Source organism: Streptopelia decaocto (assembly GCF_964273445.1).
Source record: "Streptopelia decaocto genome assembly, chromosome: 8".
Classification (NCBI taxonomy): Eukaryota; Metazoa; Chordata; class Aves; order Columbiformes; family Columbidae; genus Streptopelia; species Streptopelia decaocto.
Window position 1 is genome coordinate 13,758,053 of NC_138662.1, and position 25,443 is coordinate 13,783,495.

The 25,443-nt window shown below is 39.3% G+C and overlaps 1 protein-coding gene across 1 annotated transcript in view; it reads left to right on the forward strand.

Moving 5' to 3' along the window:
• Nucleotides 1-479: 479 nt before the first annotated feature.
• SUCLG2 (succinate-CoA ligase GDP-forming subunit beta) overlaps nucleotides 480-25,443 on the forward strand; it is a 125,610-nt gene continuing 100,646 nt past the window's right edge. Inside the window, exon 1 of the mRNA XM_082059731.1 lies at nucleotides 480-620. Coding sequence (XP_081915857.1) covers nucleotides 537-620 — 84 coding nt within the window. The 5' untranslated portion in view covers nucleotides 480-536. The remainder of the gene's footprint in view (nucleotides 621-25,443) is intronic.

Sequence of the window (25,443 nt, forward strand, 5' to 3'; positions counted from 1 at the left end):
GGGGGCCTGAACTCATTGTTTTGGTATTAATGGGTTTTACCTGTGGATGAAGAATGGACAGAGGTTATTTCGTGGAGTTCAGATTAAAGTGCCTATGAAGAGTCAGCTGCATCCCAGCAGGGCTTATTACCTCGCGTTAATTTGTTATTTCCTAATTTAAAAAGAAATAAAAAGCGGTGCTTTTAGTAATGGAAAAAAGGTCAGGGCAGCAGCTCTAGCAGACACCGATGTGCATTTCACCTCGCAGCGCCCAGCCCCTGCGCACGCCGGTCCCCACACAGCCCGTCCTGCTCGGACCACCCGCACCGGCCCACACGCAGCGCTGCTCGGAGCGGTGGTCGGCGCCAGACTCTCCCGTCCGTCACACAGCCAACACCTGCCCCAAAATGCCGTCCCGGGGACCCCTAGGGGCCCACGCCCGTCCCCGCTCCTCTCCTCCGGTGGGGTGGGCGCGGCGGGGCCGCGCTGCGCTTCCGCCCGGGGAGCGGGGCAGGGCGGGGACAGCGGCCGCCGGCAGGGCACGCGGAGCGGCTAAGATGGCGGCCGCGCTAGCGGGGCAGGCGGGGGCTGTGCTGCGGGACCTGGCCCTGCGATCCGCCCGCCTTCGGGGCAGCTTCCCGGTGAGTGAGCCCGGCCCCGGCCGCCGCATCCCTGCTTGCGGCCCAGGCGCTGGGGGAGGGCAGCGGGCCCGAGCACCTGGCGCTGTAGGCAGCCTCCTTTCAGGAGCCGTCCCGCTCCCCGTCCCCGGCGCTTTCCGCCCCCTGAAGCCGCCTTTCCCCCGCGGCCGGCGGGGCTCCCCCTCGCAGCCTCCCCCTGTACGCGCCCGTCGCTCGCAGCGGGACGGCAGGAAAACGTTTCTGCCTTGCCGGAGCCCGGGCCGCCGCTCGGCTCTGCGCGCCCGGAGGATGCGTTCAGCCCGGAGCCCCCTGCGCTCCTGGCGGTAGAAATGAACAGACCAGGCGGGCCGGGCTCGGGTCCGGCTCTGGTACCGGCGCTGCGGCCCCGCTCAGCGGTCCCGCCGGCTCAGGGCTCGACCCACCACGGCGTGACCTGAAGCACCAGCTCTGAAAGCTTCCCTGCCCCTAAAACTAAAAGTACTTTCAATCATTTTAATAGCAGTGAAGTAATATAGTTTATCGAAATAGGTTCTGGGTGGCAGCATCGGTTGGCTTTGGCTTTGTGCAGGTGGCTGCGGTCAGGCCGGCTGCCTCACCTGGAGCTGGTTGTAGCTCTGGCTTCCCCGTGGTCTTGAATCTCACGAGTGTGATGGGAAAGAGTCGATGGGCCTCATTGAAAGGTGCTCTTGAGGTGTAGTGGGAGTTCTTTATTCACCTTGACAGCAGAAATGCTGAAGGTAAAATGAGATCTGTATATTTTAGACCACTCTGGTGCCTTTGGCAACCAGCCTCTTTACTTTGTTTTTTTATTAGTTCAGCAGGTGCATGGGAATCTACTTTGGTCTGTGCTTCTGAGCATAAACATTTTCCTAGAAGCAAAAGCCTCTGCAGCAAACAAAGCGTTGTTCTGGCTGGTTCTGCTCTGCAGGTGTCATGGGTGGGGGTGCCCGTGACTGCTGGTGTGCGGGACAGCTGTCAGGTACCGCGTGTTGTTGGTGCTGGATGGAACTTGCATTGTGCACGTGCTTTAGTGTGACTTATATTTTAACCTGGAGGAATTTAGTTGGCTTGGTTTTAAATCTGAAATCTTTTGTGCCCAACTTTCCTTTTGTAATGGTGGATGTAGTATTTGGCAGTTTGGTGAAATTGGTTAATTGGTTTAGTGCATGTCCATTTCATGTATACACACAGACAAGGAGAGGGACTGTTGATGTGTGTGTATATATACATATATAAATGTGTACGAACATACATTTGTCCACGTACATACATATTTAAACCAATTTGTGTTGATATACAATCCTGTCAGTCCCAACAGTGTTTGGTGCGCATGCGTTCCATAGTTGAAGATGTGTTCCTGCCATCATGACTTAGGTGACTCCGATCCTACAGTGAGGAACTCGGAGGTAACCTCTCTTTTTGGGTGCATCCCTCCTGTTTCCGCAGGGCTCCAATATGGAGGGTTTCTGTAGGGCTTGAGTATGTAGCACTGTCTGGACAGAGTCACTTTGGAGTGAGGTGACGAAGGTGCTTTGGTTGAGCTCGGTTTCAAGCCCTGTGTTTGTCTGGCCCTGCAGTGGGGATTTGAGGTAGAGGTGAAAGTTAGGAGTTCATGCTCTATTCTGTCATCTCGCAAAGCGCAGACTGATCCTGTAAATTACCTTGCTGAAATCACTGGATATCAGCTCAGATTCTCAAAGTTTTCTTGGGATTATAAGGTGGCCAACTTTTCCAAAAAGATTTTTAAAAAAAAAAAATATTTTGTGTGTGTTACTTATAAAATTTGAGATATTGAACCTGTATCATAAATCACACTCTTATCTTTCTGAACTCTGACAGATAGTGAGAGCATCTCCCAAGATCTGTGCTTTCCAAGTAGGTTATTTTCAAGAACCACATCAATCCTGTATAACAACCAATCAAGTTCTTAATTTCAAAGTAAACCACTTTCCTGTAGAAAGGTCATAATTTTTGCAGTGTTACATTATAGAACTTCCGTCTAGATAATCTCCTGATCTTTCACTGTCTCAAACTTTAAACTACAATTAAATTCATCACCCAGGGCCTGGATTTCTGTGCTACAAACTAGAATAAAACATTTGGGACTAAGAGGGTCTGTCCATGGAAGGAGTTTTTCTCATTCGTATATTTCACTGCTTAGCTCAGACCAGAAGTTACATTGTTACTATTATGTATTTATTTGTTTACCATAAACCAACAAAACTTGCCCTCAAAGCCTGTTACATTGCTCTTTTCACAGATAAGGGTCTTTCATATGGTAAAGATATAATCAAGGAACATCAATCTTAAACTTTGTTGTTTTGCTTAACCCTGCGTGAGTAGGTACTTGGGGAGATTTAAAATCTTTCCTTATAGCCTTCATGACTTATTTTTGGAGTGGTGTTTGTATGCTTTCTATCTGTTGCAAAACTTCTGATTATTTCAAAACTTAATGTTGTTCACAGCTGTGTTGAAGCAGTTTTTTGAGAAGTTTGGTTGTATACTGTCATTATAATCTACACACAAACTTTTTTCTGTGTAACTTCATTTTAAGGGTGGAATAAATGGCATTTGATCCTCTCACAAGAAAATATTTTATCATCCGTCTGCTTTCCCTGTGGCTCTTACCTTTTTATAACTGTTAAGCATTTTTTTACTCTTTTTGTATTCTTGATAGATTCCACTCTTTGTGCTTTTAGAGTTTAAATCTGACCAAGTGTTTCAAGAAGATAAAAGGTAGATTTTTAGTTGTCTGCAGTGCATGTGGACAAGCGTATTTAGACCTGCTCTTACTGGAACAATATTTGTAAAGAGCTGTGACAAACGCTCCAGGGACCACTCTGCAGCAGAATTCAATCTTGTTGGCTGGCAACAAATAGGCTCCATTGAAGGCAGTTTATTTGAATGGGAGTTGGACTGGGCCTTTTGGGAGAATGCTGTGTTTTCAAAATAGCTTCAGATGCAGTGGATTTCAGCGATGAATATAAATAAGGAATAATTAAATCAGAATCATAAAAAGAAAAAAAAATAGCTTAAGGTAACTCTCCTGTTTTCTAATACAGTGAGTAGATTGGCTGATGCGTTACGCAACCCTGCCCTGGCCTTCCTAATGGTCCTCAGTCCTGCCCTAACACTTTATTTTTTTCAACATGCATGAAATTTGGAAGTGGGGAGGGAGAGATGGAATTAAATAAGATTCCTGTTATAAAATCAGCTGAATGCCATATATGTTAAAAATAGGAAACTGTACAAGGTTGCTCACTGCAGATGCCTTCAGTTCATAGACTTGAGTATCTGTAAAGTCTTGCTGATGCTGACCAGAAAAAGTTCTGTATTAGTTAAGAAGTTATCAGCTGTGACTTTTATGATCTTCTATGCAACAGAAAACATTACTGAAAATAACTTTAGATTAATGACTTCAGAATCTACTTCAATAATAAAGTATTACTTTTTTTTTGGATCCATGTTAAGTTCTTGAAAGCTTCTTGAAGGTTTGAACTGTTTCCCTAGTTGACTTTTCCTGGTGGATAGTTTTACTATAATTTTTAAGGTTTTACATTTAGAGGTGGGCAATACATGAGCCTACAGACTTTCACAAACAGTTTTCTGTAGACAAAACTGAAATGCCCAAGTGGAGCAGATGTTTAGCCCACTCCTCTTTGGCAGTTCCATTAAACACAGGGTTTTCAAATTCTTTTTGGAGGTGAAACAAGGAAATGAAAATGTTAATATAACTTAAGACTGTATTTTTTTTTTTTTCTTTAAATTATTTTTCAGGTAGTTTTAACATGGTGAGACTTCTACCTTGGGAGCAATCTGGCTCTGGCACAGATATTTGCAGCTTTGTCTTGAAGTAGAAAAGCTGCAGTTTGTATTTGTTTACCTTTCTTTGTACCTAGTGTAGGTGTAATCAGGGGATAGAGCTAATTAGATATGAAGAGACAGCCTTCATGAATATGACATTAGGTTGAGAATTAGCTGGGACACCTGTGGTCTTAATCCTGGCAGTGAATAAGTAAAGCCTTCCTCCCAGCTCTCTGTCTGAACTCCCAACCAGTTTACCCAAAGAGACTCTTTATCTTGCTTGCATATATTTAGAATCCATTGAAGTTTTTTTTTTGCTATAAAAACAAGTATTTTTTCATTAATCTGCCTCCTGAGGTACTAGTGAGAAGTGTCAATAGACAAACTAGTGCTTTATTTACAGGTATCTGTGTAGTTTTTTGTTTCCTCCTGTTTTTCTCTGTAACATTGTCAGTGCATGTGGCAGTTTTATTTATTTTTAAGCTTCCATTTGGTCTTTCTGGCTGGTGACTGCCAGCAAGGACACTGTGAACAATGTGTGAAGATGTTGAGATTTTTTTGGGGATACAGAAAGGTGAGATGAGTGTTCAGAGACACTTGGGGTTTGGTTGTTTTGTGAAAGTAGATTGTTTCTCCACTGTATTTTCCCTTTTCTTGTTAGGAAGGTTCATTTTCAGCAAAAATTGGATATGTGTTCCTTTAGTGCTTAGAAATATGTTTCTCCCTCTCCCATTTTGGGGACTCTCTCACAGGTACAGTTCCAGGATTACTTAACCCGAATTGATAGATTTTGTTGGTGCTGTTGACCACACCTGTGGCAGGCAGCTCGGCTCATTATTGCCTTGGGCAGGCCAATCTTTCTGTGCATGTTTGAGACTATAATCTGCAGCTCTGAGCATACACCCTAAGGATTTTCTTCAGAAAATTTCCTTCTTTAATGCTCTCTGCTGAGAAAGACAATTTCTAGCCATCTGTGAATCAGTTAGCTGAATACTCATCTCTTCCTTCCTTTGTAGCATTTTAATAAAACACAGGACATAGAAATCGTGTTATCTGTGCAACTGATTATGAGAGTGACTTTGGAACTGGTAATTAAACATTGTTCTGTCATTAACAGCTGGCTGTTGATCTTATTTTAACTAGATAACACAGCAGGAGTAGGTATGAAAATGCAAGTAGTGGATAAATGGTGACTGTGAAGGAATTGAAAACCAGCAAGTATTTACACTTACTTGTTGGAACACTTTTAAAAATCCTCAGTTAAAGCTTTATACTGGTAGCACAAAATGTACTCAGTAAACAAAAGTTTTTGAGTTTTGCTTTTTGAGTTTGCTTCTTTGTTTAAAACGTGCTGGTTTGTTAAACAGATTAACCCATGAGCATTTTTGTTCCTGGGCTCTGTCTGGTCTTTTTCTGCTGGTCTTTTTCTTGCTTACATGTTTCCTAAACTACAAGAGTCTGTGTACCAAATTTGAATTATATTTTGTTTTGTTTATGTGTTAATCTGATAGCATATAAGCTTAGAATCCAAAGTAATAAATGTCTCTGCACTGTTCTCATTGGACATGAATGTGGATTGTGCTATTTTACTCAAAAACTGTTTCATTTAAGAAAAGCACTTTTAAAATATTTTGTCACTGATACATGATCATTCTTTTGAGTTTATTTACCTTGCACACGGGCACTTCTTGGTGGCAGATCTGATTCAGTCCACCCAGTTTGTCTTTAATTTGTGCGGTAGTGCTTTGTTGATTGGCCCTAGACAGCAAAGTAGTTTAAATTTGCCTCTATAATTTGTATCTTTGTATAATTAATGATTTGGGTTTTAGTTTTCTGCTTTTCATAATAAAAAGGTATAGATTTGTGTTGTTTACAAGTGAAGGAGCAAAGATCATGTGCGTGCCCTTATCAGTTAAATTAGTTTGTGCAAGAGGCATTATAAATGTTGCAGCTTTGCAGCGTGCTCTCTGCGTCTCTGAAGATGTGACTCTGTATAAAGTGCCTCGGCATTTTAAGTTAATAAACTTGGTTTTTTGTCTTGAGCAAGGCAGAACAGGCAAAGTGCTGCCCTCCAGGATTTGGTGGGCAGTAATTCAGTTTGGAATGAAAGGGTTATTTTGTTAATGATTAAAGTGTAAATGAAAGAGCTTTATTTGTCTGAAAATGGATAGATATTTTGAGAGCATCGGTAGCAGCAACGTTAAACACCCATTAATACAGTGTGCATTTAGAATGCTTCTGGAGCAGTAAGCAAGCTCATGGGAACAATGACTGGGAAAGAGGAAAAATGGCAAGGTATTACAGGCATAGATAGACTCTTAGGAATAGAAGTAATGAGCAATGGTCTCAATTTGTGCCAGAAGGAGAGAGAATTGCTTTTACTGTAGTTACTTTAACTTCAATGTCTAACTCTTGTCCACCTAAATTCTTTGTGAGATGCAAAGTTTTGTAGTTGTCAGGAATGAAGAATTAAGGGAAATTTTTGATCATGTTTGGTAGGTTTTTCTGCTTATCCAAGACGCTGGACTAAAAAATGTGAAGCTGCAAATTAAAAACCAGGCACAAATTACCAGTGGAACACTTCATCATTCTTTTGAGATCTTCCTCTGAGGGGATCCATGGACAAAAGAACAGTTTAATTTGACATCTGTTAATTTAGTGGCAGCCAAGAAAGCATTTAGTCCCTTGGAAGAAGAAAAACACCAAAGTTGCTCATGCACAATATTGCCATAAAAGTGTCTGGGAAATTCCAGTTATGGGAAAAAAGTGAATTTGCAAATGATAGATAAAAATGGTAAGTAAAGGTAAAAAGACACAGATATTTATGAACATTATAGATGAAAGGGCTATTAAAAACAACAGAAAACTTTTTATTGTCAGCAGATTACTTGCTTAGCTTTTTAAGCTCTGAAGATGGCATGAGAAATTTATTTTCCCTTAAATTTGCTATCTTAAACTCTGCCATTCCAAACACATTGGAGACAGTGAATCTATTTAATTGAATTCTTTCATGCAGAGTTCAGTCTGGATTTGTTTTTCAGTTAAATGGCTTCGATTAAAATAGTCTAAAGTATTGCCATAAATTTCAGGAATAGAGGAAGCGATATGTAGAGCTTGCTTTAAAAATGATGTGAACCGTTCTGTGAAAGAGCACCTGGAATGCACAGAGCTCCATCTAGGGAGGGGTGGTGACCCAGCTGAGAGGGATCCTATGGGTCAGGATTACTGGGCAGAGCAGTGTCATTGTCAGTGTTATTGTACGTTTCTGCTACAGACAGCCTGATCAGCAAGAACCAGATGAAGCTTCAGACAACTGGAAGAAGCCTCATGTTAGCAGGCCCTGGTCTTCATAAGGGACTTCATTCATTCCAGTATCTGCTGGAGTGACAGTGCAGCGGGGCACAAGTAATCAAGTAATCTAGCACATTTCTGGAGAGCATTGCTGATTTCCTAATGCAGATGCGAGGAGCCGATAAGGGGGGACACTACTGGAACACTACCTCATGTGTACAAACAAGGAAGAACTGGTTGGAGATGTGAAGACTGGGGCAACCTGGATTTATCATGGACAAATGCTTGGCTGACCTGATGGCCTTTTCTGGTGAGATGACTGGCTTTGTAGTTGAGGGAAGAGCAGTGCATTTGTTTATTTTGACAGATACAACATGGGCTGTAATAAGGTACTAGGAACAAGGCTGAGAATATTCCCAATTTCCTTAATCGGTGAAGTGATGCCATCATCCTTTGGGCTTGGAAGTTCTGTTCCATTTGATTAAAGCCCTTTTCCTTCCTCCCTCTGTGCAGTCAGGCCACATGTTTTAATCAGATTATCAGTGTCATTCAGAACCGTGCACACACTGACCAGGGTTTTTTTAAGGCTATATTTAGTTTACCTGTGATCTATATTATGACTATTATATGTTTGGGTTTTAGGAGCTGCACAGATCACTTCATCAGGCATCAGCCAAAGGGAGAAAAAACCCTGATGCACAACCTGTCTATTTGGGAGTTTTTCTATGTTTTCTCAGTTATTACCTCTCTGTGCACTGCTAATGGAGAGGTTATTTTGGTCAGTCCATTTTCAAAATCTTATAGCTGCCTGATAGTCTATCCAAGGTGACAAAAACATGGCAGGGGTGTCCGTCTGTCAGATGGGGAAGTGAGGAGTTTTGAGTTCTTTGCAGTCTCACAATCTGTTACAGATCATGGATTATGATGTCTGGTCGTTTTTTCAGTGTTTTCTTTCACTGATGCAAAGATGTTTCATCCTGCACCAAAGTGGTAGCATTTGTTAATAGTGAAATAAAATGAGATTTTATGATTAAAAAGCAAAATACATGTCTTTAAGTCTCTGACCTCAGTAATACATCTTATTCCTTTGAAGGTCTAGTAGCAGAGATATGGTGAAAAACCATCCATCATATTGTCTAGGGGTTTTTTTCAGAGCATTCCTGTAGCAGTGGGAGGTTTGAGGTGTGGATGGGATGTCTCGCTGGGTGTTTGTCACAGGAGCCCAGGGCTGGGAGCAGCACTGGGGAGTGTTGTGTGGAAGGTTGGCTGGAGGGTTTCTGGCTGGTTCCAGGCTGGATTTCTGCCAGCAACTGAACTCTTTGTTCATTACTTTTTTACTTCTTATGAGCAACTATTTGGGGTTGGCTTTGGCTTTGCTGGTGGCATCTGTCACTTAGTGCCTGATGAGTGTTATCAGCTGGCAGGTAGGCAGTGGTTTTAAAGAGCTACTCAAAGAATGTGTTTCTGATGAAGGATTTCTCTCCCCTACTCTCTTTCCTTGCTGATTAGCTCTCATTGTACACCCAGCTTCCACGTGTCTGCAAGTCTCAATCATTCCAAATGGCCAAGCACAGGCGGTGAACGTGCCTATGTTTCCAGGAAAGAAATCAGAGAACTTTGTTTTAGGGATGACTTTTATTTGCCTGGAATATTTGATCAGTGGTGTTAGAAATGCAGAAATCTACTTTTAAGGTGAGTCATTGATGATGAAGAGATAATGCTGCTTGTTGTGTCCTAGGCTTGCTTTGAGATTTGACAATAGCAGCAGGGTGAATTTCCAGTGTGAATAATGCAGAAATATTAATAATGAAATGACCTGCAAAGGAAGGAAAATTGTTCATAACTTCTGGCTTCCTCTTAAAGACACAGCTTCATCAATGACTGTGGCAGTGTCTGTTTTCTCTCCAGTCTGCTCAAGCTGCTGGGAAGGTTTTCTTCCTCTTGTGTGTTTGTACCTTTGAGTTTGCTTTATGTCAGCCTAAGTCAGATAGCCTACTTGAAAACAAGATGTATTAACAATAAAAGGTATGAAGTATTCAGATTTAAACAAAAATTGTATACCAATAATTTTTTTCATGCTTCCAAGATAGGAAGTATTGCAGTCCATTCTGCACTGCTTTGGTAAAGCAGGTCTGACTTATGCATGTGGTAGAACTGTTTCTGTATATACTTTTGTATATGTCTTTATTTTACTGCTGTGGGCATTTGCATCTTTATTGCTTGGAGTGTTATGCTGCTTAGCACTCAAAGTTATCATCTTCTGTGATGACATAATTAGGTAGCATAGAAATTGTCATGATTTGACTTCAAGTATTAAAGAGCTGGAACAAAAAAACGTGATTATGTTTCATGTTTGCTTTTCTGTGATGAGAAATGGAGCTCAAACCATCTAAACTGGCATTTTATTGGTGTTTTTCTTAAATGATCAGGGACTCCTAACACTTCAAAAAAGTATTTTTCCAGGGTATGGTATGCATGAAATGCTTCCTTGGTAGATATGATTACTTGAGTCAGGAATTCCATAACTTTTCTGATCAACCCATTGGCGATGCTTTGTGTTTCCTAACAGCTCAGGAAGCTTAATTAGGGTCAAGTGTACAAAAAATGGATAGTGGGCATACTCCCAAAAGCATACTCTGTATATCATGGTGGGTAGTAAAATAGTTTTAGAATTATTTTTTCCTGGTTATATTTAATATTCAAAGCATTTGTTCATAGTTGCATAAAAGTATAATTTTAATCTTCTAAAAAAATTAGGAATGTAAAACACTTTCGGAGAACAAAAATATTAAATTTCCCCTCCAGATATTTAAAATAAAAGAATATTTCTGATTTATGTGGAGAAGATAGCTTGTTTCACTTTTTGAAAGTGTGGTACATATCGCCAGCAATCTTCTTTCATTGGCAAAGGCAGGGAATGTATTATGGTATTTTCTGAAACTGATTATGCACTTGTGTATGGTAGTGAGTTTATTTTCATCAGATACTTCAAAGCCTTTACTTTTTTAGGTCAGGAAAGTAAGCTTTTCCTAAAGCTTTGAAGTTTTAAATAAGCAAAATGAACATAATTTGACTAAAATTAATTACTAATGCAAAGCAGTGGTACTGATTGCTAGGACGTTGACAAAAGCAGAAATTGAATCTGTGAATTAACGTTCTTGTTTCCTTTACCTGGGCAAAGGCTCTGAAAATTGATTCTAGAAATATGAAGTTTCTGTAGGCATGTTGTTTCTTGGACAGATGTGGATGTACAATAGGTATTTTTAATACTATTTGATTCTGCTGAAGTTTGGTTAAAGAATGTTTTGCAAATGTTTTCTGAAGTAAGCAAGGAGAGTTTGTTGCCCACCTGGTGCAGAATTGTTTGTCCCTCTGAGTGGACTGGCAGCTCTGTCCTTAGGCAGGACTACTTTGTTCTGTTGACCTCTCGTTTGTTATGTGACTTTAGGTGTGGTGTTGAAACCAGGAAGTCTTCATGTCATCTCACAGAATAAGGAGCCTGCCATGTTTCAGCTGGGTTTTCAGAGGTCACTAATGATTTACTGCTCAGGGGAATTGTAGTAGGATTTGAGTACACTCAGCTCTGCTCAGGCAGCCCTTACATGCTAAGCAGAACGCATCAGACCTTGCCAGTGTCAAGAATGTGCTGTCACTTAATTTGCAGCAATTTCTGTTTTGGTGTTTGCGTGTAAGTAGTGGCCTGGGTGGAGGTGCAGGTGGTCAGAGGTTTGGCTAAGTCCTGCTTCATTTGGAGGTCCGTCTGTAGCAGCCTGACTGGAACAACTGCTGAAAAATAGTCTGGCAAGGCAGGGGAAACGGAGTCGTGAGGTCAGGGTCTGACTGTCCAAGGTGACGTTCCTTCCACCATCTCTTCTTTGACTTTTGAGGACTGCAGTCCTCACAAAACCATGACTGCAGCCACCTGGAGAGATCACCCAGATGGTAGGTGCTAGAATCTCCTTACGGTGCACAGGGATGTGGCCTCAGATTCTGGTTTTCTGACATAAGGAGAGTAAGGATGACAGAAGGAGCTCAAGTCTGACCCTGTGCATGCTCCTGGTAGTTTACAATGGAGCTTAGTGGGTGGGAGAGTGTATTTGCAGAATAGCTGTCAAAATCGCTGTGTGTAAGCAAGCTGTAAATAAGTCTATAAAGTATAATCATTATTGGAGACTTTAAATCTGCCGTGAGCGAAGGACTTACTTCAAGTTCATTCTTGTCTCTGTTTCCTTGCATGAGAAGTAAACAGAAGGATAAATCAGAAAACTGAGTTTATAGATGTGATTTAAAGACACATTGGAACAGAATTGTGTGTTTTGTTTTGTTTTTTGTCTTGAGCTAAAGACCCAAATGAGTTCTGCAGTGTAGGAACATCACACCGCATTGCGTCATTTCTAGGGGAGTGCAGAGGTTAAGCTTGGGATCAATCAGTTTGCAATCAGACTGATTATAGAAGGACAAGAAGGAGTACAAGATAAAATCAAAGTAACAGAGTGGGACAGAAGAGTTGGGGGAGAAATTTGGGAACCCTTGAAGCAAAAAGGTTTCCTATGGTAGACAGCTAGCAAGAACATTCAGGAGAACTATTAAGGGAAGCATTATGGTTTTGTTAAAATAATAGTTCAAGGCTTTCAGCCCCACTTCTGCCCAGAGTACACTTAGAGACTGGCAAGGCTTTAAATAATCTTTACCATTTTATCTGCAATACCGTGAAATATCCAAGATCTAACTGAGATGCTTCTAAAACTTTGAGATTTCATGTGCATGTTGCTGTAACTCAGGTGAAAGGGAAAGGTTCCTGAATAGATACTTTTGCATTTTTTTTAATCCAATCTACATGGCTTTGTAAATCTAAGTTTCAGAATTGTAAATGAGTTTGGTGATATCTTCTCGAGTCCTTTTCTGCTTCTGTGGCATTTGTTAAAGCGCAGCAAAATTATACCGTTTCGTGTTAGAACCACTGTGGAAAGATTTAGAAAGCGGGTTTTAATGAAAGAGATAAATAAAGCAAAGAAAGCCTCGACAGCATTGAGCCACTTCAGACTGATGGACGCACTCCTGACATTCCTCTTTCTTACCTGAGGGATTCCACCATTGAGACAGGAAAGAAAATGCTGAATCAAAAATAAAGAGGGATGTTGAAGTATCATTATATGTTTCCAAATAGAATATTGATTAATATGTCATTACAGTTAAATTTATTTTTTAGTGGCAGGAAATGTTTGTTTAGAGGTGGAAGAGGTAAATCCTCATGAATATTTTACATATTTATTAATGAATTAATTTTGAGGTAGTACAGAGTGAATGAAATGTTCGGTCCCCAGAGTCATGGTGGCATTTGAGTTTTAATCTTAAAAGGCTCAAATAGAGGCACATAATTTTTAGATTCAGTTGCCCTGCCAAGTGGACAGTTCAGCTAGTAAGTGAGTTTTGGGAAGGTTCAGCTGCTTCAGTGAGGAAATCGGGGAAGAGTAAGGGAGTTTGATTTGTGACTTTACTTTGGGGTCAGATCATAGAGTCATAGATCATAGAATGGTTTGGGTGGGAAGGGACCTTAATGATCATTTAGCTCCAAGCCCCCTGCCATGGGCAGGGACACCTTCCACTAGACCAGGTTGCCCAAAGCCCCATCCAACCTGGCCCTGAACAATTCCAGGGACGCGGCATCTACAGCTTCTCTGGGCAGCCTGTTCTGGTGCCTCACCACCCTTGTGGGGAAGAATTCTTATATCTAATCTAAATCTACCCTCTTCCAGTTTAAAGCCATTACCCCTTGTCCTATCCAGTAGGCTTATTTCTTTAATTAAATCATTCACTCTCCCAGGTTAATTTTGACATTCAGAGTAGGCTGTTCAGGTTGGGGCAGAAACTGTTCTTTTTCTAAATGGTTTCTGCAGGGTATTGGTACTTTGAACTGTCCTGTATTACATATACATGTCAGACCCTCTGACTACAAGTGCACCCTGCTGCAGTCTCTTGTGTCTGACTGTGTTTTCTCCTTAAAAAGCAGAAACATGGCTTATATGGCCATATCATACAGAGAGTATTTGATAGGTGTTTATTTGATATCAGTTACTGTTCACTTCTACAATATTATTGAAATAAAACTCCTTTGGCAAGACCTGGAATTTGAAGGAGAAAGTAATATTGTTTATCATTTAAATTGTATAAGAATAAATGATCACAAATTGTCAGATATTTATTGTAGTGATTCTTGAGTGAAAAACCAATTTCTATTGCCACCTTAATTTAGGAACTTAAAATTCTTAAGAGATAAAAAGAAATTAGATGCAGCCCCAACACAAGCGAAGAGAAATTGTGAGTTGAAGGTTTGATAGCTGTTTTTTCTTCTCAGGACCATGCTGCATTGCCCTAAATCTGCAGACGAACAATCTTTTACTACATGATCCCTGTGGATAAGTTAGAATTTATTACTAACAACAACAAAAAAGGTACAACAGGTGGTTGTGTGGAAAATGCAACGTATCACATTCTTCACAGTCCCTAATCTGCGTCCTTTGACCTGTGCCCCGGGGAGCTCAGTGGAGCTGGTGTATCATCTCAGACACAGTTTCTCAGTCTCTCCGTGTTAGAGCAGAGGGATGTTAACACAAGCCCAATTCATCCTGTGCCTCTGTAAGGGTTTATAAAGAGCTGACACTTGAGTGCCATGTGGGCACGTTCTTCACCCGTGACCAAGAGGGTCAGACTCCTGGGTGTTAAGTTCCCACGCACATAGATGTGAAGTTTTCTGCTGTAGCAGTAGGTTTTTCTGTCCGTGCACTTCAGAAAACTTGTGCCTTTTTCAGAAAGCTCATCCTGAGGATTCATTCGCTATGAGGATTTCAGATTCCTTGAAATTGTGTACAATATGTTCTGGTTTAGTTTGTTTTGAAACAATTCAGGCATACTTTATAATCCCTTATGGAACTCATCAATACTGCCTGTATATCTGTCTAATAAAAGTTCAGTAAATCAGCATAATCATTAAACAAGCAAACTCTCATTCTGTTAGTAATTGGTAACTGCCTGTTTCTCAACAAACAAGTGATGTCAACTGGCATTTATTAGTTTTTAGCGTGCTTTGTTATCTACAGGTATGTAATCTGTAGTTGATATCCTTGCTCTATTGTGTTATGTTAGAATAATCACTGCTGGCTGGTAATGGAAGAGAAGGTAGTTTCTCTGAACTAAATAGGATGAGATGACTAAATATACCTTCTTTAGCTTTTCAGTTAAAATAGCTTCGTTTTCTAAAATAGACATGTTACTAGTTCAAGAAAGCTCTTCCCTTTATTTTTTGATGTTTGTCACCATCTTGATGTTTCCCGCTGTGACGCACTGTGATTCCCGCCTTCCTATCTCTGTTTTGCAGTGGCTCCTATTAAAAGAACCTCGCAACATGACAAGAGAAATTGTTTTTCCCTTGAACTATGTGAAAGTCTTCAGGGGAAGATTTAACTAAATGCTTGTTTTGATTACATGAACAAAATTAAAATGATGAAACAAACACCTAATATAGTAATAAAAAAAAATGCTTCGACTGTAGACTTCTGAGCTATATATTTTCTGGAGTGCTGCTGTTCTTTACAATGAATTGCAGTGAATTTGAGCAATTGCTTCAGCAGAAAATGTGCAGTTGAGTTGTTAGCTTGTAATTTGTTAGTGTGTAGTTTCATCTGGTCTTCCTCAGGCTTGGTTCACCTCAGGCTGCGCAGGCCCCAGGCTAAGGGTGCTCTGCCAACCGCTGCATTGCTGCTATGTCTCTTGCTGTGGATCTCGTCTTCACCTGGTCTTCTGGTGGATTGAGTCATGGAGTTAAATGGGCAGCAAAAGAAGCTTTCTGCTGGGTTAGCTCCATTTTGGGCCTGGGGAATGCGAGGGAAGGTGTCAGAGGGAGCAGCCGGGGAGCATCTTGCTGCTGGAGTGTCTGAGCAGAAATGGGAAGCTGGAGCCCTATAGTAAGGACTTCTTCCAGTACCTTGGCTTCTTGGTTTCAAGTAATACAAAGCACTTGGCTGTTAGAGGGGCTGTGTGAGGGTGCAATGTGGTGATGAAGTCCAAACTGGTGCCAGCTTTGGCTAGGAAACATCAGGAGGCAGATGGGTATAACGCAGCCCCAGCTTTCCTGGGTTGCAGAAGCACACGGGGAGCAATTGGTCGATTGCTCGAGTGTGCTGCTGTTCAAACATCACTAAACTGAGCTGATACACTTTTTCAATCTTAGGAATTCCTTCAGGATGGATTAGTGTTTTCACAGGCTCCAGAATGTGCAGTTTTGAATAAGCTCATTTGAGTAATTGAAAAACAGTATTAAGGCAATGCCAGGCAAAGGTTTTCCAAAACAGGAGTGAACTTTGGGCTTCGCTATCAAGATTTGCTAGCTCAACATAACAGCTAGTTTTTCAGTAATGTGGACTTAGGTGCAGAAGCGGTTGCCTGTTTCACTCTTTTGAAATTTTTAGAGTTTGCATACTTAAAGAAAACTTAAAATTTCCAACCTCTTGACCATCCTCTCAACTGTTTGTGTGAGTCTAATTTTTGTAAACAATTTAACAGTAGAAATCCTAATAACAATATTAACTGTGTTTGTGCTCTTTTTATAAGCAAGCCCCCAATTTTTCATTTTTTTGTGTGTATGTGAAGAGAATAGTTTACATATTTAACACAGACATCTTGTTTCAAAGATTCATGTAGCTGTTAGGGATAGTAATAATCACCACCAGAACAGGCAGTCTGGCTTTAGTAAACAACGATATAGTGGTATATTTCATGTTTGTGGTGGGGTTTTTTTGTTTTATTTTGAAGTTGAAAATTACATAAACCTTAACAGTTGCAGCGACAGATCTCACTCATTCTGAAAAGTGAGTATATGGTTCAGTAGTATAAACCAGTAAATTGCCCCTACAGTTTATCGATCAAAATGTCGTAGCCTTTAAAGAACTGGGAAGTGTGGTCTTTTTTTTCCCCTCTCTGAGACATACTGCATTTTACTGCTCAAGATACTTTATGTGCTGTATTTTAAGTAATAAATTTGGAACTAAAAGGTCCATAACTGTTAACTGGAGTTTGTGTGTTGCCTGTATTTTAATTCAGTTAATATGAATTCCCACTTACAGGTATAAATAATGGAACTTAACTATTAAAAGGTCTTTAGCCGTGCCTCTGGAAGACTTTAAAGTAAAATGATGTTTAAGGTGAAGATTGCTTACACTGTTTTGATACAAATTATAACAAGAAATAAGTAATTCCTGATTGCTGTGGACAGAAGTCTGAAAGCTCTGGTTTTGTCAGGAAAACATGCAAGACTTTTTCCCGAACTAGCTCACAGAATCGGTTTTATCCTTTATAAATATATCACACGAGTCTAGATTGAGACTTTGATCAGTGTTGGATGAAGCTGGTCTTTGCTGATACAACATGGCAGTGAGGTCCCTTTGGTATCTGATCTGAAGTGAGCAACTTGGGATGTTGATGGAAGGATGTTTCCTCTGTGGCTTTCAAATTGGATGGTCTCGATGCTAAATCCTGCTTTGGAATAATAAAATTCTTGATTTGTGGTAGCCAACAGGACATTACCTGGGAAGGACATCTGCAGTCCTGTTTTTCCTGGTATTCTCATGGGTGTGTGGCATTAATCATCTTTGGAGAGAGGGCGATGTGTGGTTTGACTTAACACGGCACCCCTTAGAGCCCATCGCTCTTGCCATGAGTATTTCCGTTTTCTTTTGTGCTTGTAATACTTGATTTCATACAGAGCAAAGTGTAGCAATCTGTGCGTTTGCTTTTTTTGACTTATATTTGTGATAAACTTTTTCTGTGAAGCCTTTTTTCTTGTCAGACTAACTCTATGGGTACTTATTTTTTACGTCAGCACTGCCAGCAAACTAAAGTTTGTTTCCAGTGCCTTATGTGATGTATTTCAAGTATATTAAATAATAAAATGTACCTGTACCCCAGGTGGTTTATATGAAGGGATACTATTTAGTTTTATTTCTGATGGCTCCTTTTTGATAGAAGCTTCTCCTACAACTTTGTCAATTGCAGCAGCTGTATGTCAATAAATACAATAAATGTTTGTTTCTTATATTGATGAATGGTATGCTGTTTCATTATTGTCATCTTTGTGTATCTGTTTTCTTTCATATGTGGTTGGAATTGTATTACAGGTCAGAGTGCATAAATTGAATAAACTGGAATGCTGTAGAATGTGTTGGGTAAGCAAATAGATTTTGATTTGTTTTGTTTTGTTAGATGCTTTTATCTTAGATAAGATTTGCTAAACACTTTCTCTTTGTTTTGGATACAGAATCTATCTAAAAGACCTACCCATAGACACCACAGTTTTTCTCCCCAAATGACTTATTTCCAGTATAACCATTACAATGTAGTCCATATTTATAAAACTTGATACCATATACATGTGACATAATTTGCATTTTTCAGAGGTAATTTGCATTGGCAGAGCTCTTTTTTACTGGCAAAGGATCTGTTAGTGTAGTTACAACCATGTTACTTCAGTGGAGCAGCAGAGGGCAAAGAACGTCATATGCATTTATTTGACCAGCTTTACTGTCAGGTGCTTTTAAGATGTTTAATGACGGCTTCCATTCCTACTATGAATGAGAAGGGAATGCTGGATATCACTGAAGTGTATCTTACTTTTAGCAGTCATGCAATAAAATGCATTAAGTTAGGTTAATGCGAACAGTAGAGCTGCTCAAATTATATAGCTATGTCAAGGGATGTTCAATTATCCCAGAAATTTGCTTAGTGATGGTGTTCATATTGGTTTTGTTTTCTCTAATAATGCTGATTATCACTGGATTCTCTTCCCCTGGCTAGAATTATTTGCCATTTTTCAAAAGCACGGACTTGACCTGAAGAGACTTGCTAAAAAAATAAGTATTTAAGTGTAGTCAAATTGTCTAAACATGATCACTGAACTCTATGTGGTGAAATACGTAGTTTTGAGTGCTTAGCCAAGGTAGATCCATGTGGAATTAGGCATGAAATGGCACAAAATTTTTTGAAATTAATTTTATTGAGACCAAAAGATCTTTGTTGTAATAGAGATCATAATTTGACTTCTTGGTTGTTTGTCAGGCTTGACTTTTCATTTCCTCAACAGTTTCTTCATTTACTTGTTAAGCAATTCATTCATGTTTAAAGAAAATGTGTGGCATGTAACAGAATTTTACAGGTAGGTAGTGATGTCTGCCTGAAAATGCTATTCTCCAGCCCTTGTTATTATTTTCAAAAACTATTTTATTTTGCTTTTTTGGAAGAATGCTATCTTGTATTAAAAGCTTATCATCGAGTTGAAGAGTAAGGGCAAAGTTACAGTGGTTGGTGCTACTGCCAGCTAAAAATGTTCCCATCACAAGGTTCATTTGTTGTGCTGACACAGCTGTTTGTGAGGCTCTGCTGTGAGCTCATTTGGCTTCAAAAAGCCATTGGTTTTACTTTTTTTAGCATGCATGCCGTTGCGGTATTTTCTGCTTGTTTATTAAAGCTTCTCTGTTTACCTTGTCTTCTTCTCTTACCCACCCCAGTGCTATTTGGTACTTGCTGTACAACATGCTGTATGACAGTATTTATGTGAAATCATCAGTCTGGGAATCAGCCTTAGTGGTTTTACCAGGGAGGCCAAAGAGTGGAAAAAACATTATAAAAAATAATACTGAACATATAGATTCAGATAAAAAATAATCAGTAGTCTAGTTTGAAACTTGTGTTACTGATGCTGCTATTGTTTCATGGTCATATAGAACATTTCTTTCTGAGCAAAGTTTTGTGAGGTAGTTTACATGCAATTTGCAGTTTGTTTGGCAAATGCATTAAGAGGGTTTCTCCCAGTTTTGTGTGTGTGTTTTCTTTTTTCAAAAGCGAGCATTTGAAAGATACCTCCTGGGTCATCTGAAAGATGTTGTCAGAGTAGTTAATGCTGCATATGTAGAAAAAGGACAAAGAAATCTCATTGTTGCAATGTTTTCTAAATATTTTTTTTAATGTATATTGAAGTTAATGCCTGCTATAAAATGTACTTGTACTTCCACTCCTGTTAAACTATATTGTTTTTATTTAGACCATATTATTCAAATAATCCAAATTATTTTTTGTTGCCATGTGACAACTCAAGAATTGGCAAATTGAGTAGTGGAAGAATCTAATGCAACTACTCTCCAAATACATTATTCTTGCAGAGCCCATAGCATTTTATATAAAAAACAAAGCTGGGAAAGGAGAGATTATGTAGGTTATGAGAACAATCAATTTTTTCTCTAGCAGTAGTCAATAAAGCACTCATACAGTTATGCAACAGCTGGCTGTGTTAAGATGGTTAAGAAGAGATGTTTCATTTCTTGATGCGTATGCCACTCACTTTAATGTTACTGTACATATGTAATTGGACCAAACATCGTGTCTAGGTACGTAAAGAAATAACTTCGAACAAACGGCGCGGTGAGAATAAAATATGCAATTACTAATAACAGTTGTTTTCTCAAATCCTTGCCTGTCTATAGACCTTTGGTCCATATCAGTGTCATTCTGACTGGTAACAAAAGTCTTGGAGAATGGAGAAGGGAAGAGGCATTAGAAGTGAACCCCAACCATATGACTTCTTTGTGACTTTAGAAAATGCCAAATAGTTCTAGCCAGCAAGAGAGAATCCAGTATGGAACTTATACTTGATTAAATAATTCTGCCTTCATCTTTCTTCACGTTGCTGTTCATTTGAGTTCCACTTACTTGAGTTTTGGGATTTTTGATGCTGTTGTCAGGCTCCAAGGAAACGTTATCAATTGCAATAGAGTCCTATTTAAATATATTAATTTCTGATAAACATTTATGTTACACATTTAATCTTAAGAAATATATTATTAGGAATACTTTAATTCATCTTTAAAACTTGATTTTAAATATTTATGTAAAAACATGGATATGTGCTATTATTGGTGTTTTTCATAGTTGTATGAGCTGATGTATTCTTAAAGCTTATTTGTGAGTTAAAATAAAGAAAAAAACACCCTTTCAACTTATCTGGCATATCTGAATCTCATGTAAGAGCTACAGTGTGTATGTCAATACAAAACACACAGAAATAGCTCACATGAAAACTGTTTATTTTTCTTCTAGTAATAGAAGGTCTGTTGGAAGTCTTCAATAGAGTCATGAATGATATTTATTTCAGCCATTTAATGAGAACTTGCTTTCAAAAGACTAAATCCTTTAGTTTGAGTTTCTTTTTATTCCATTCCATGAAAACGTATTGTCTGGATTTTCCTTTAGGCTCACTGGAGTGATTTGTAGTTTTTCTTTGTTATAGAAATTGTAGCTAACGTGCTAAGAAGTAAAATGTCACAAAAGAAAAGAGATTTAGAAAGACGTATTTAAATCTACAACCTTTCTTTGCTTTGGGTTGTTCAGAGCTTGACAGAAGTAGTTAATATCCAAGGTTAAGGTGTATATACAGTAATGAGAATGTGTAAGTTTGGGAAGATGTGTTAAAACTTTTTTTTGTTGCAAGCAAAAATGTCTTAAGAGTAACAGGAAAATGCCACAAATGGTAAATTCTGTAGTTCTTGTCTGTCATCTTATGAAGATGAAACATGAAATGCCACATAAGGACTCGGGTTTTACCAAAGTCCGTGTACTGTTTCCAGTCTCTTTTCACAGGCTGGTGTGACAGAACGTTCTCCTTGTACTGCAGTGCAGCCTTGCAATAGAGAAACAGATGAAACTCAGATATATCTTAAACTGCTGGAACATACTGTGTTTCAACCGTAGACAAAGCTGCATGGAAAGATCTGAGAGATTTATGGTGTTTTCCAGTATGGTTTTCTGACTAGTATGTGGGGAGAGGTGATAAAAGTATTCAAGCAGGGAATAAGGTGGGAATAGAAGGTGTCGAGAATCAATAATGAGCAGAAATTCTTACAAGGTAGTTTCTGCTTTCCTGTGCTTTCATATCCCTTTTACTTGCTTCCCCCACCCTCTTTCAGATTGAAATTATTTTTCTCATGGTAATTTACAACCTAATTCCTCAGTCTGTCTTTTGTGAGAGGCAAAGCTGCATTTGTGAATCTGACAGTGCTGCTTAATGCTGCTGAGAGCAATTGTTGACCAGAGTAGAGCTGCAAAGTAGGAAAAAAATAATACAAAGATGTGTGACGCTGGAGTTGTCTTCTGTGCTGTGTTAAAAGTGTCCTCCCAGTAAGTTTCAGGGGAAGGAATGGATTATGGCTGCCTGTAGAAGACTAGGTATGGGAAATAGCTTTCTTTCAAAACTTCATAGGCTCTTGTCTAGGCTGTCTTAAGGCTGTACCTGCTACCATCAGTATTGGGTGTGTATTTGTCTGTAGGATACATGGAAATTTGTGATGCCCAAGAAACTTACACTGTTTGAAGCCCATCTCAAATTCTTGTGACTGCTTGGCATAAATGTATTTGGGAGGGTTGGGAGCTTTATCTGGCAATGATTTGTCAAGATTCTTATACTAATTAATTATTTTGATTGCTGTCCTTTTTAAATTGTTCAGATATATTTTTATTGCAATAAAAACATTTTTGAGTTGGGAAACAGTTCAGGGAATTATCCATTTACTTACATTTCTGACATTTCATGATCATTTTTTTGTATGCCTTAAACCTAAAATGCTTATGTTTGCAACTGTTTTGATTCTTCAAGATGGTCTTGAAAGTGTAGTCATCTTCGCAGATTCAGAGCTTTTGCTTCATTTCATCTCTTGTAACTGCTTTGTTTTCCCTGCTTTTCACATGACATATGGTGTGTATACTGCAACTACTTTAAAGCAAGTGTTTCATGTTTCTTGCTCTCCAGAGCTTCTAATACAGACTTAGTCACAGTTGATTTCTTAAATATATTGTACTCCTATATAGAGTGGTAGACTGTGCTAATTCAGGGTTTTTTCTGAGTAGTTCATTCACAATTAGGAGTTTGTCTTCTGTGCAGAGTCTTGATTGAAAGTCTTCAGTTGGCACTCAGGAGGATGGTCTCTTCAAATAATATAATATAGGAGAGGAGAAGAAATGTACATGTTTACTAACCTTAAGTTTGTAGGCGTCACTTTTCTATGACAACAGTTCTTGGCCAGATCTTCGTTTCATTACCCTTATGACTACTTTTGGCAGTTCTTTCAAATGATTTATTCTTTAATTTCATTTCTGTGTTCCTCAGACCTGTGTGGTTCATAATTTATTAAGGAAATATTCTCATAATCTCTTAATACTGTCTAATGTTTATAAGAGGATAGACCTATGTCCATATGCTTACATATATATCTCACAGAATCACAGCGTGGTTGGGGTTGGAAGGGACCTCTGGAGATCATCCAATCCAACCCATCTGCTAAAGCAGGTTCACCAGAGCAGATCACACAGGAAGGTGTCCAGGCGGGTTTGAATGTCTCCAGCGGAGGAGACTCCACAACCTGTCTGGGCAGCCTGTTCCAGGGCTCTGGCACCTCGAAGGATGTTTCTCCTCATATTCAGATGGAACATCCTGTGTTTCAGTCTGCGCCCGTTATATCTCAAAGATCTTTTGGCTCCCATTAGATACAAGGTTATGTAACATAAAAATAAAGAACTGTATCTATGAGATTTATAAATAGATAACAGATGAGCAAAAAGTGCTGTCCAACTTAGCATGGACTTGCACATTGTTTCAAATCAACTTCCAGCTAAGGAGAATTAACCTTTCTTCTGGAAAGTACATATGCAGAATTTGAGTATAATTGATTGTTTAAATCAAGGTTTCTTCCTTTCAGATTTGAATAAGAATTGATAGTTTTGTTTAGTTCAGTATAAGTCAATCCATTTTAGCTAAAGGTATGAGCTTATTTTTCTGAACTTTGAAATTCAAATTGGTAAAGTCTTTGTTGCTCAAGAGAAGTGGATTGAGAAATGTCTTTGTAGATGTTCTCCTGCTGTAGTGCCAGACCTTGTTGGGGGAGTGACTTTAAATTGGAGCAGAATGGCTGAAAACCAGTTAGTCAGATGGAGACGTGTATTGGCTTTTCCTCCTTCCTCTCTCCCCTCTTTGCAAATGTGATCAGCTTCTGATCACGGCTGGGATCGTCTTTCTTTTGCTGCTGCTTATGGCTCAAAGCGGGGAGCCTTTGGAAATGTATTTTAGCCTTACAGTAGTGGTCAAATAACACGTTAGTAGACTCCTGGCTGCCTGTGCAGATTCAAGTCATGCTTCTCTTCAGTGTGTAAGTGTGGATTAAATGTGTGTAGCAATAATGATGTATTTTGAAGTCCCGATAATAATAATACTGTTATTATGAGGTAGTCTTTTGAGAAACAGTGAAAAAGAGAAAGTTATTATTGTCAGGTATAAAACTGGTATTTCCTTTAGTGACGCTAAAAACTCTCTGTAGCTTGATAGAAACTGAGGGCTTGTGGCATCAGCTTTTGGTTGAAATTCTCTGACCTTTTTTTATATGAGGCTAGAACTGACACTCGGGTTCCCTCTTAGCTGCAGGTGCTAATCCCTTTGTGGAAATGGTCGTGAAGTAATAACTGGTAGAGCCTAACAGAGAACTTACAATAGGAAAACAAATGTCAACAAATATGAAAGTGATTTTAAATTTTGGCCCTACATTTGAAGGCAGTGCATGAAAGTAGTAACACATTGTCTGTGAATAACATGAAGGAATACAAAACTTAGTGAGGTGCCTGGATGATGCCTAGAATTAGAGCGGTAGAGCATATAGACAATATGTCTCTTTATTCTTCTAAAATATGTTAACCAGGTTATGGTTAAAAGAATTTAAAATTTGTCATTCTGAGCTATTTGTAACTGTTTAAGTTCTGTGTGAGTCACTTTTACAGAAACCATGTGGTTATATACTGTAAAAGATGGGGTTTATATTTCTTTGTGCATCAATCTTTTGTGCTATGTTTCAAAGCGAATAGGAACAGACGGAGGTTTGCTTTTGATACAACACAGCATTTAAAACTCTAGTATTCTGAAAAGGGTATGTATTATTGAAAGACTTCAGCATGGAGGTTTTTTCCATTTCAGTATAAAGTTGCATTAGGATGTTATTTTTTTTTTTCATGCTGTTAGAGATCAAAGTATTAGTATAGTAAATAATTCTCTGTGTCTAACATATTTAAATATATAGTGCTATCTTGCATACTGTGCTTCTAACTTCAGGGGAAACCAAGAATTGATTGTGGGCTGTCTGCCAGTAGGGCAACAGTTTGTCTCTCCATGTGGGAAGAGCATCTTTTGCTGGCACAAAATGGGATTATACTGTTGCCAGGAGTCTGCTCCACCTTTGCCATTATACCATTGCCAGGAGTCAGTGACAGCTCCTTAATTGTTGCTTTTGTCTGTAACAATTTATCCTGTGTGGATAATGTGTCCTTTCTTAAAATCACTTAGTAATTATCCTGTGACTTTTATAGTGTCTATACCCAGTGTGTACCACCAAGACAAGCAAATATGGTGTCTTTGTGTGTATGGGTAAGGTTGCCATATCTTAGTATCCATCATATATATATATGCACACCCAAACATCTAAACTGGCCTGTTGAGAACAAAAGGTAAATTCCTCTCCAGCTGTTATTGGCCTTGCATGGCCGACATGGTTATGCTAGCTTCCTCAACAAAATATGCTTAGAAGTGCAACCAAGCACTATCACAGACCACTGAAAATACATATATTAATATATAGTTTCCTACATGATGATGCTA